The 11,824-nt window shown below is 54.4% G+C and overlaps 1 protein-coding gene across 1 annotated transcript in view; it reads left to right on the forward strand.

Annotated features, from left to right (window-relative positions):
* Col8a2 (collagen type VIII alpha 2 chain) overlaps nt 1-10,694 on the forward strand; it is a 23,180-nt gene extending 12,486 nt beyond the window's left edge. The window contains exons 3-4 of the mRNA XM_015485271.2: nt 5,788-5,993; nt 6,587-10,694. Coding sequence (XP_015340757.1) covers nt 5,804-5,993; nt 6,587-8,505 — 2,109 coding nt within the window. The 5' untranslated portion in view covers nt 5,788-5,803 and the 3' untranslated portion in view covers nt 8,506-10,694. The remainder of the gene's footprint in view (nt 1-5,787; nt 5,994-6,586) is intronic.
* Nucleotides 10,695-11,824: the final 1,130 nt, after the last annotated feature.

The raw sequence follows: 11,824 nt of genomic DNA on the forward strand, positions 1-11,824 counted from the left end.
CCGCAGACAGCTCTCCGCCACAGGGAAGCGTCTCGAGCATCAGCCTGTGGTTTGGCTCCCGCCGCCCCTGCTGCAGCCGCCCGGCTGCGTGGGCTGGGGCTCCGGCCGGCGGGCCGCCCCGGGGTCTGCGCGCTGCTCGCTCCGCCTGCGCTGCGGGGCCACGTCGCGCCACTCTGCGGTGTCCCCGGGGAACCTGCGCGCGCACCTCCAGACGCCTCCGAGGAGCGGCTGGGGGTGGGCAGGCCTCCCGGTCCGGTGGCATCGCCGGGCCTCCCTGCTGACCCACCCCCGATCAGAGCCGGCGGGAGAGGGACTCGGGGGAAGGTCACCGTTCGCCATTTCCAGGGGAGGGATCTGCTTTAGGCACTTCTTTCTGCGGAGGCCCTTTTGCCACCCCCTTGGTCTCCAAGTCCCAGGAGCATCCCCTGCTTCCAGCCAGTCTCCTTGGCCTCCCTGGGAGGAGGCCAGGCTGCCACAAAACGCTGACTTGGACGAAATGCTGTTTTACGGGGATTTGTTGAAAAGGGGGGAAATCCCCGTTAAGGACTTGCAGCTGTCCAAACACCAAGTCTACCCCGCCGCCGCCACTGCTCAATCCCCTGAATCAGCGTCTCCTGAATGTGTCCCACCTCCGACAGGCTCCAGCCTCTGCCAGCCCTGCCCCCTTCCTGTCTTCACTTCCGGAGGTCACCAGAGAGGGTGATCACTTGCCCAAGGTCACACAGCCAGTTATGGACAGAGCTTGTTCGAGCCTCACCATCTGTCCCCTGCCCACTGCCCCTCTGCTTGAATTGCTCATTCAAGAACAAAGTACAAATGAATCCAGTTGTTCTACCTTTTGCTTCTGTATTACAGAGCAGGTTGTTCTTAGTGAAGTTGGTTGATTGAGGGAATATAATGTCCTCACCTTTTCCCATTCTAGCCCAGATGACTCCTCTGGCTTGGAGGCATATGTGACATGTGTCTGTGAGTCCCAGGAAGGGATAGAGTGAGTTATTAGTGTGCTCTTTAAACTTCATGGTGAATTGAGTTTGTCAAACACTTTGGAGCATTGCCATGTGCCATCCAGGCCCAGAGCCAGGCATGGAGTTGGGGGGAGCATGGGGACAGGGAGAGTAGGAGAGCTCCAGGGGACAAAGTTATGATAGGCTTTCCCAGGCAGCAGGGCAGAGGGAGGCATGGGATGTGCTTCCGCAGTGCGCAAGAGTAAGTGCAGGTCCCCGAGGGGGAGAGTGGTCGGGGCACAGAACCCGTAGAGGCCAGAGTATGGTGGGGAGGGAGTGACTGGACAGGAGGCTGGTGGGCATGGGCCTCATGGTGACTGGCAGGGTGACCTGTCCCACTGTGACTACCCTGTTGTTGTGCAATTCCAAGAGCATCATTTCTTTCTGCAGCTGCCAGGATGGGCTCGGCACACCCTTCTCACTGCTGTGGGCTCATTTCCACCCCCCAAACCTGTGCACACGCCCCCTCCCCTCTGAGGGTTGCAGTGTCCCCCTCCCCACCCACGGCACCTCTGGGGCTGGGAGAGCCTCTCCTTTCCGCTGGCCAGTACCCCTGCAGCTTCAGCTCTCTGGTACTCTCTCTCTTCGCCCCCCCTCCCCAGGGCAGCGGGTCCTAATGACCAAGAGCCCTGGTCCCCCACAGACCTCTGCCCCATTTCCAGCTCCCTGCCCTAACTGCACGCTAACATCACTGATCTTCTCGGAGCCTCAGTCTCCCGGTCTGTAGGATGGAGTCACATGGGAGCACCTCTTCCCCTGATACTGGGGGAACTGAATCATCTGTTTGCTAAACATCTGGGCTGTGCCTGGTACCTCTGTCTCAGTTGTCACCCTCACTTCTCTCCTCACTTGCTGAAATACCTGCTCTGGAGGCAGGCTTCAGACCCAGTCCCTGATCTCAGTGAGGCGGGTGTGTGCACGTGATCCCTTTCTCTCTCATACGCACACAGATACACATAGTTTGTGGAAGGTGCTGTGAGGGATGGGTGGCTCAGGGACGCTTCCTGGAGGGTCCCCATTACCAAAGAGGAATGAAAGGTAGATAAGGTGCTGGGGGGCCTGCTCCCAGCTAGCCTTGGGCTCTTCCTTTGGCACCCTGCCTGCCTGGACACCCTCTGGTGGCACCTTCCATCACGTCACCTCCCCAGAGCCAGGGCAGTCCTGGGTCCTCTGGTGGTATGCCATGACTTTGGCCCTGGCCTATCCAGGCCAGAAGCTATTCCCTCTTCTCTCTCTGCTTCCTGCTCCTTGCTGTGCCCCCCACCTCTACTTTTCTGTCCTCCATGTACCTGCCAGACAGAATCTGGCTCTGTGCTTGTGTGAGCAGCTCCCACCCCTGCCACTCCCTCAGCTAAGGTGACCCAGGCAGGAGGGCCTTGCCCTGCTGTACTCTGGAGAGGTGCCGTGGCATGGTGATGAGGGGCTGGGCTCCAGTCAGGCTGCCTGGGTTTAGGTTCTGCCTGTGGTGCTGTTAATGGGGGACCCACTCACCCCATTTCCTCATATCTAAAACAAGGATAGCGTCCATCACAGGCTGACACAGGGTGAAACGTCCAACATTAGCACAGTGTCCAGCAGGACCCTCCATCAGCATTCCCAGGCCTGTGCAGTGTGGCCTCAGTTAGTCCTGGCATTAGTTATAGCAAGATAAGGCAGGTGAGCTGGGCACAGTGGTGCACACCTGTAATCCGAGAGGCTCAGGAGGCTGAGACAGGAGGATCACGGTTCAAAGCCAGCCTCAGCAACAGTGAGGTTCTAAGCACCTCAGTGATTCCCTGTCTCTAAATAAAATACAAGTAGGGCTGGGGATGTGGCTCAGTGGTTGAGTGCCCCTGAAGTCAATACCTGGTACTCCCCCCCCCAAAAAAAAAAAAAAAAAGATAAGGCAGATGACCTGTGTTGAGGGCAACTGGAGGAGGCTTCTGCTCTGGCACATCCAAGTCATGTGTCCTGGGCAAGATTTTTATGATCTAAGCTTCCATTTCTTTCTTTCCTTCTCTATTTCTCTCCTTCCTTCTCTTCTTATGCTGGGGATACGAGCCAGGGCCTTGTGTGTGCTGGGCGGCTGCTACTCCACTGAGCTGCTCCCCAGCCCCAAGCTTCCTCTCTACACCCAGGAACTATGGCACAGGAGTGGCCATTGCACGAGTCTCACGGGCCCCTTGAGAGAATGAGCTTGAATCTGCCCAGTCCGAGCACAGGGACTGAGGTCCCTGGTGGGATGAGGGGAACCCAAAGCAGGAGGGAAGGGGGACTTTCCTTGGGTATGAAAAATGCCACATAGTCTTCATTGGGAAGATGGCACCATCTCTAACCAGGCATCAGGTTATCACAGTGGCCCTGAGAAGCAGGTGGTTAACTTGTTTTGAGCCAGTATGGTGGCATATATCTGTAGTCCCATCTCAGCTGCTCAAGAGGACTGCTTGAGCCCAGGGTTCAGGGCCAGTTTGAGCAACACCGTGAGACTGTGTCTCTAAGTCAGTCAGTCCGTCCATCATATGGACTTAGCACATTTTCCTGTCCATTCTTCACTTGATGGATGCTTGGGTAGTCTCTGCTTTGGATTATTGTGCAGAACACTGGCTTCACATATAAATTTTGTGTGTGATAAGGGAGCCACTTGCTCAGACTCCCCTACTTCTGGGTAAGTAGAAGACTCAGGCTGGCTGCTGACCCCAGAGCCTGTCCCTCTCCCCACACAGCCCCTGTTCTCTTAGCTCGGCTAACTGCTGTAATAGGGATAGGTGGGACACAAAGGGGTGGGGGTGAACTGTTGGGAAGTGTTACAGAGGGAGGTGACAGCCTCCCTGGGCTTTGAACGATGAGTAGGAGATGAACTTAACATTGCACGCAGAGGAAGGGCAGGTGCAAAGGCCCAGGAGTGTGAGGCTCCCTGGGATCTGGGAACTGTAAATTCTGGGTTACTGGGGTGGAGGTGGGGAGAAAAGTAGATCTTGGGGTTGGAAATACAGGCACAGGGGGCTGGGGCTGGGACTCAGTGGTAGCGCACTTGCCTGGCATGTGTGAGGCATTGGGTTCGATCCTCAGCACCACTTAAAAAATAAATAAAAATAAAGGTCTATCAACAACTAAAAAATATTTTAAAAAAAGAAAGAAATACAGGCACAGAACAGATTAAAAAGGCATTTTTCTGAGTCCTCACAGTGGTACTCGTGAATGTTCTGGCTGAAACTCTCTAGAACTTCAACAATGTTGAGAAGAGGCAAAAGCTAGGTTCTTACTAGACTGTGTTCCAGAGTCATTTGTCCCGTTTCTACCTTTGATGATGAGGCATGATTACATTGGTGAGTCTGAAGTCATTGAGGATTACAGAGCTAGGAAAATTTTGAACTTCACAGGCAGTAGTTAAGCAAGTGTGGAGTGAGACCCTGATTTGATGTGCAGCTCAAAGACCTAGAAAAATGGCAGAATAATCAGTTCTTGTCCCTCCAGTTTAGTTTCATTGTATTGAACCTCAGCTGCAAGACTAATACACACAGGAGGCAAAATCCTGGGACTCTTTTCCTAGGGATGTAAAATTCACAATTCATACAAATAAAATGTTTTGATGGACCAAAACAAACAAACAAACAAAAAATGCTAAGGCCTGTGTGCTAAGCACTAATAAGCACTACAGACTTACCCTGAAGCCAGGGGGAACTCAGGGAGCTCAGAAGGTCATCAACAGAACGTGGAGTTGGGTGGACCTGCCAAATCGCAGCTCTGCTTTCCGGAGACCTTTACTTTTTTTTTTTTTTTAATTGTAGTTGGATACAACACATTTATTTGTTTATCTATCTGTCTATCTATTTATTTATTTATTTATATGGGGTGCAGAGGATTGAACCCAGTGTCTTGCACGTGCTAGGTGAGCGCCTACCGCTGAGCCACAACCCCAGACCCCTTTAGTTTAGTTTTCTCCTCTAGAAAATGGGGGTGAGGGTTTTTATAAGTTTTGTGGGATTTAAATGTGTTCAGATCTTGGAAGGTCTCAATCCAGTGCCTGGCCCAGCAAATAGTAGTGGGGGTTATCATCAAAGGTTTTTCAGCAGAGGACTTGCCAAAGTCAGATTGGAGTTCTAGAAGGCACATCTGGGTGCCGAGAGTGAGTGGTCTGGGGGAGGCTGTGTTCTTATGGAGGCTGGGTGAGTCTGGGTAGTTGGGATGGAGAACTACAGCAGACTTGGAAGATATTATTCATAAGTGATTCCCAAATTGACAGGGGTCTGAGGACCCCTGTCAATTTGGGAATCACTTATGAATAATATCTAAATTTGGGTCTTTTGCTGGGTGCAGGGTTGCATACCTATAATCCCAGCATCTCAGGAGATTAAGGCAGGAGGATTCCAAGTTTAAGGCCAATCTGGGCAACTTAGGGAGACACTATCTCAAAATAAATAAAAAGAGCTGGGGATGTAGCTCAGTAGTAAAGTGCCCCTGGGTTCAACTCCTGTTACCCACCAAAAAGAAAAAAAGTAATAAGAAATTTTATTGAGCTGGGCAAGGTGGGGCACGCCTATAATCACAGCAGCTCAGGAGAATAAGGCAGGAGGATCGAAAGTTCAAAGCCAGCCTCAGCAACTTAGCGAGGCCCTAAACAACTCAGTGAAACCCTGTCTCTAAAATATACAGAAATGGACTGGCGATGTGGCTCAGTGGTCAAGTGCCCCTGGATTCAATCCCTGGTACCATAAATAAATAAATTCAGATCTTTCTGTGAGCCCCTGGGGCTGGTGCCCAACCACCCAGGGGCTGGCTTGATGGCGCCCGTTTCTCCCTGCAGCACGCCCACGGACGCCATGCGGGGGGCTCTGACACCTCTACCTTCCTTGCTGCTGCTGTTGCTGCTGCTGTTGGGGTGTGGGCCACGGGCTACCTCTGGCGGCGGGGCTGGTGGGGCAGCAGGCTACGCTCCTGTGAAGTACGTGCAGCCCATGCAGAAAGGACCTGTGGGACCACCCTTCCGAGAGGGCAAAGGCCAGTTCCTGGGTGAGACCTCCTGCCCCTCAGTGTCTCAAAGAGCTCCTGACTCTCCCTGCGAGCTCCTTGACCTCCCCAGACCCTTGAAGCCCTTCAGTCCCTGCCACAGATTTCCCCATCTCTGCTTTCCTTTCTGAGGCTGGCCCAAGGCCTGTCAGCCTGGGAGGGCCTGGAAGCGGGCTGTAGCTGGCCCAGTGCCGGTGATCTTCAGATGGGATGGGTCAGAAGGTATACAGGAGAGTGCCGGGTTTGTGGGTTCGGTTCTAACTGGTTCTAAGTTGAGCTGCTGGTGCCACCTAGTGGCCATTCTGCTACCAGGTCATGCAGGAATGAGAGTCTTCTAAGCTCATGGGGAAGGCGGGGTATTGGGACCCCTGGGGGAAAACAACCTGAAGCCACCAAGATGGCCACTGGACAACACCTGAGTTCTGTCTTCCATGAGAGCAGAGAAGGATAGTCCAGGGAGGGGTCCTCATGAGCAGATAGAGAGCTTCGTTCCTGCCCAGGGTACTTCATAGTGCCGTGGAAGAATGGGTAGATGGGGTCCTCCATCTCTGCTGTCCAGGTCCTCATTGTCCCTTATCTCTTTTTGTCTCCTTCAGAAATGCCTCTTCCGCTGCTGCCAATGGACCTGAAAGGAGAGCCAGGCCCTCCTGGAAAGCCTGGGCCTCGGGGCCCCCCTGGTCCTCCTGGCTTCCCAGGAAAACCAGGCACTGGAAAGCCAGGGCTCCATGGGCAGCCTGGCCCTGCTGGCCCCCCTGGCTTCTCTCGGATGGGCAAGGCTGGTCCCCCAGGGCTCCCAGGCAAGATTGGACCACCCGGACAGCCAGGACTTCGGGGGGAGCCAGGGATACGAGGGGACCAGGGCCTCCGGGGGCCACCAGGGCCCCCTGGCCTCCCTGGTCCCTCAGGCATTACTGTCCCTGGAAAACCAGGTGCTCAGGGAGTACCAGGCCCCCCAGGATTCCAGGGGGAGCCAGGGCCCCAGGGAGAGCCTGGACCCCCAGGAGAGCGAGGCCTCAAGGGGGATAATGGAGTGGGCCAGCCAGGGCTGCCTGGAGCCCCTGGGCAGGGAGGTGCCCCTGGACCCCCTGGCCTCCCTGGTCCAGCTGGCTTAGGCAAACCTGGTTTGGATGGGCTGCCTGGGGCCCCTGGAGACAAGGGTGAGTCTGGGCCTCCTGGGATTCCAGGTCCTAGGGGGGAGCCAGGAGCTATAGGTCCAAAAGGACCCCCTGGGATAGATGGTGTGGGGGTGCCAGGGGTAGCAGGGGTGCCAGGGCCACAAGGCCCAGCAGGGGCCAAAGGGGAACCAGGGACCCGGGGTCCCCCCGGCCTGATAGGCCCCACTGGCTATGGGATGCCAGGACTGCCAGGCCCCAAGGGGGATAGGGGCCCAGCTGGGGTCCCAGGACTCTTGGGGGACAGGGGTGAGCCAGGGGAAGATGGGGAGCCAGGAGAGCAGGGACCACAGGGCCTTGGGGGCCCCCCTGGACTTCCTGGGTCTGCAGGGCTCCCTGGTAGACGTGGGCCCCCTGGACCTAAGGGGGAGACAGGACCCATAGGACCCCCAGGGGTGCCTGGCATTCGGGGTGATCAAGGACCTAGTGGTCTGGCTGGGAAACCTGGGCTCCCAGGTGAGAGGGGACTTCCTGGGACTCACGGCCCCCCTGGACCAACTGGGCCCAAGGGTGAGCCAGGTTTCACGGGTCGCCCTGGAGGACCAGGGGTGGCAGGAGCCCTAGGGCAGAAGGGTGACTTGGGCCTCCCTGGGCAGCCTGGTCTGAGGGGCCCCTCAGGAATCCCAGGTCTCCAGGGCCCAGCTGGCCCTATTGGGCCCCAGGGTCTGCCAGGCCTAAAGGGTGAACCAGGCCTGCCAGGGCCCCCTGGAGAGGGGAAAGTAGGGGAACCTGGCTCTGCTGGGCCCACAGGGCTCCCTGGAGTTCCTGGCTCCCCAGGACTCACAGGCCCTCCTGGGCCACCAGGGCCTCCAGGGCCCCCTGGTGCCCCTGGGACCTTCGATGAGACTGGCATCGCAGGCTTGCACCTGCCCAATGGTGGTGTGGAGGGTGCTGTGCTGGGCAAAGGCGGCAAGCCGCGGTTTGGGCTGGGGGAGCTGTCGGCCCAGGCCACGCCAGCCTTCACTGCCGTGCTCACCTCGCCCTTTCCTGCCTCGGGCATGCCTGTGAAGTTTGACCGGACTCTCTACAATGGCCACAGCGGCTACAACCCAGCCACGGGCATCTTCACCTGTCCTGTGGGCGGCGTCTACTACTTTGCTTACCATGTGCATGTCAAGGGCACCAATGTGTGGGTGGCCCTGTACAAGAACAATGTGCCAGCCACCTACACTTATGATGAATACAAGAAGGGCTACTTGGACCAGGCATCTGGCGGGGCCGTGCTCCAGCTGCGGCCCAATGACCAGGTCTGGGTGCAGATGCCCTCGGACCAGGCCAATGGCCTCTACTCCACTGAGTACATCCACTCGTCCTTTTCAGGATTCTTGCTCTGCCCCACATAACCCACAGTGGGGCCCTGCTGCCCTGGCCGCCTCCTCTTTAGTGGTAGAGTGACCTTTTCAGTTACAAAGACCTCCATTTAAAGAACGAACCAAAGGCTGAACAGAGGCAGAGGTAACCGTGGCCCAGGAGACTTGATTTGCTTTCCCCTACAGTATGCTGGCTGATATTGTTTCTGGAAGCGGTTGGCCTGAGTCTTTACCCCAGCCATCTGTGCAGGGTTGGGGTCACCCTGTTCCTGTCCTGCCTGGTCTGCAGGTGGACCCAGGACACTCAGCCCAGCCCCCATGAGTTCTGCATGCTGCTGGGCCCCTAAGGAGCAGAGAAGGGGCTGACTCCCTGGCCATCTACCAGAGGAGACAGCCAGCCCTTCCTGCTGGCCACTGATGACACCTGCTCAAGGAATGGAGCATGGGCTCCCTTCCAGTCCTTGGTTGGGGGCTCTTCCAGCTCCCCAAGGACCTCCAGCATATGACAGTGGATTTTCTGAAGTTTTTGTTTCCCTTTAGGAGAAAGGGAGAAGACAGGGACCATCAAGGAGGTCAGTGTGGATACTCGGCCAAGAATGTAACCCCAGAGTGATGCTGTGGCATCAGGCCTGCCCATGGCAGGGACATTCCCTGCTCCAACTGCATATGGGGAAAGATGGTCTGTGTGGGGTGGGGGCATGGGCCTGGGGCAGGATGCCTGCTCTTTACACTCATCTCCATCTACCCAGCTGCCCTCACTGGCTCTGCCCTGGTTAGCATGAGGGCAGTGAACAGGCTCCTAGGGTCTGCCGCAGCAGACCAAACTCTGGCAGGACTGATGGCAAACATGAACACTCCTACTCTCCTTTTACCTGAGCTGGTTTTCTGTAACAAATTGTGAGGGGATCCTTGCCACCCTCAAACCAAGTGTCCCCAAGGCAAAGACCTTTCGTTTGGCCTTCTGAGCTAGAGGCACACAGACTTGGAGATGAAGAAGGCTCCCACTTGCTTTTCCTTAATGAGAACCACATGGTGGGTTTGTGTGCCTATCAGAGGGGTTAATATGTGGGGCTTCCTCCCTTCTACCCTCCGGTTTCAATTTCCTGCTCTAAGCAGGATTAGGGCCCAGGAGGCCAAGGTTCTGAAAGAAAGGGTGCCAACAGGTCCCTGTGGAATGAGCTGGCTCTGGGTGTTTGTGCCATTCTCCCCAGCACCTCTGCAGGAAATAGGCTCCCCCTCCCAACTCCTGAGCCCCAGTTCAAGCTGAGTAGTTTAGTACTGGGGCAGTGATGGTGGACATTCTTGCTTATGTAAGGATTGTCACTTTTACCATGGTCCAAGGCCTCTCAGCCCTCGCCAAGCCAATTCTTTTCCCTGTACCAAGTGTAAACCTAGGTCATTCGACAAACCATCTTGCTGTATTCTGATATGACCACTCCAGGATGTGTGTGTCAAAGGTGGAGGATGACTGCTGACTGCTAAGCTGTGGCTCCCTAGGCTTCTGGCCAAATCTCCACCCTGCTCACAACTTTCCCACTGCAGGCTACTTGACTGCTCACTTTAGCTTTCAAAGGCAGAAATGCAAACCCAAATTTGCCCAAGTGACTTTAAGAACAAAGTTTTTGACTGGGTTTATGGTGGATTTCTTTCTCCCTAACACCCAAGAGAAGAGTCTCAAAGGAAACCTGGGAGGGTCCTTTGTGCGACCTCCTTTCCTGGGTCAAAGCCACTATAATTTGATGTTGGGATCTGATTGGCAGAAATTGATCAGCTTCAATTGGCAGCCCAGGGAACCAAGTTCCATGGGAACCAAAACAAAAACCCAAACAGCAGTTTCAAGAGTTGTACTTCTGCCAAATCTCATTCCTGAAGCCTTTAGGGAAGGGTGGCTGACATTTCTGAAATATTTATGGGATTTGAGATACAGGTGTCCACTTAACTGACTGGCTTTGATAAACAAGTCAGGTTTTAACTGAAAACTACATTACCTTGTGCATTTTTATATTCTGATTCTTAATTTTTTTTTAAGATTAGGTTTAAATGTTTTCAACTAGTAATTTCATTTCTAACCTGGTATAGGAAGTTTAGTTCTCTACTTATCACGTGCTCTGTGTCACAGATTTGGGAAAAATGCACTGGGGAATCAAAGAAAATGGGACTTCTTTTTGAAAAGAAAAACAACAGTATTGACACAACCTCAATAAAACCCATTGTACAAAACAGCACTCTGCTGAACTTGGCATTGGTGCAGAGGTGTCTGGGAAGGCATCAGGGATTTCTCTGGGCTCTCAAGGAGTATGCATTCCTCACCAGCTCCCCAACCTGAGATTCTGTCACATCAGAAATGCTGGATGATCGATCCTATGCTGCTGAGGCTCTGCACCAGGAAAATGCCCAAGGAGAGCAGTGGCTAAACCTCAGGGAAACAGATTGAACTTCACTGGAACATTCCTGCAAACGCTCAGGGGCAGTGGAGCATGACAACTGGCTCAGGATCCCAAGGGCCAAGTTTCAACATCTGATACAAATTATGAATGAAAGATTATGAGTCTTTGCTCCTGAAGGTGGGGCTTGTGCCAGGTCAATGCCAAAGACAGGGCTGGGGTTCTGTCCTGGGGAGAAAGCACCTGTTCACAACCTGCCAGGCTCAGCAGCAGCATGTTCATCTCTTTCTGGCTCTGGGAACTGAAAAAATCCATGCCCTGAGAAGTCCTGTGGTATGCTCCAGCCTGACAGAACCCCATTTTGGCTGAAAACAGACCAGCACGACAGTCCCAAGAGCTCAGCCAGCTATGGAGAGGCACACCACCAAGCCTGGAAGGATGCTCAAAGAATATCCCCACAGTTTTAGGAGTAGTATCTTTTCATTGTCCTTTCTTTAAAATGGATGCTGTGCGAAACTTCCTGGTGGGACAAGGCCACTGGCCAGGCACTAAGGAGATATATAGCACTCAGTCCACATAGGTCACCTGGGATGATGCACCCTCCACTCAAAAAAGCTTGGCAGTCTGGTGACAGGTGCCCTCTGCTCCCATTCCTGGCCCAACTGAGTCTGGGTCTGGTTTGGGGACAAGACAGCAGGAAAATCTGGCTTGTTCCTGCCCACTGTCTCTGGCAAAACACTCGGCCCATCTGCCAGGGCTACTCTGAGCAAATCCCAACAGGAAAAGCCACCAAACTATGACTGCTCTGCCTTTCCTAACAAACAGTGAGGCTAGCTGCAAGAAGTGGCATCATGCTTATCAACATAGCAAGCATCTCGTTGCCTTGGGGTTGCATTCCTTAGAAAAGTAAAGCCAACAGAGAAGCACAAGGCTTGAGGTCAGGTCACCAAGAGAGTCACAGGAAACTG

This window comes from Marmota marmota, unplaced genomic scaffold (genome assembly GCF_001458135.2).
Source record: "Marmota marmota marmota unplaced genomic scaffold, marMar, whole genome shotgun sequence".
NCBI classification, from domain to species: Eukaryota; Metazoa; Chordata; class Mammalia; order Rodentia; family Sciuridae; genus Marmota; species Marmota marmota.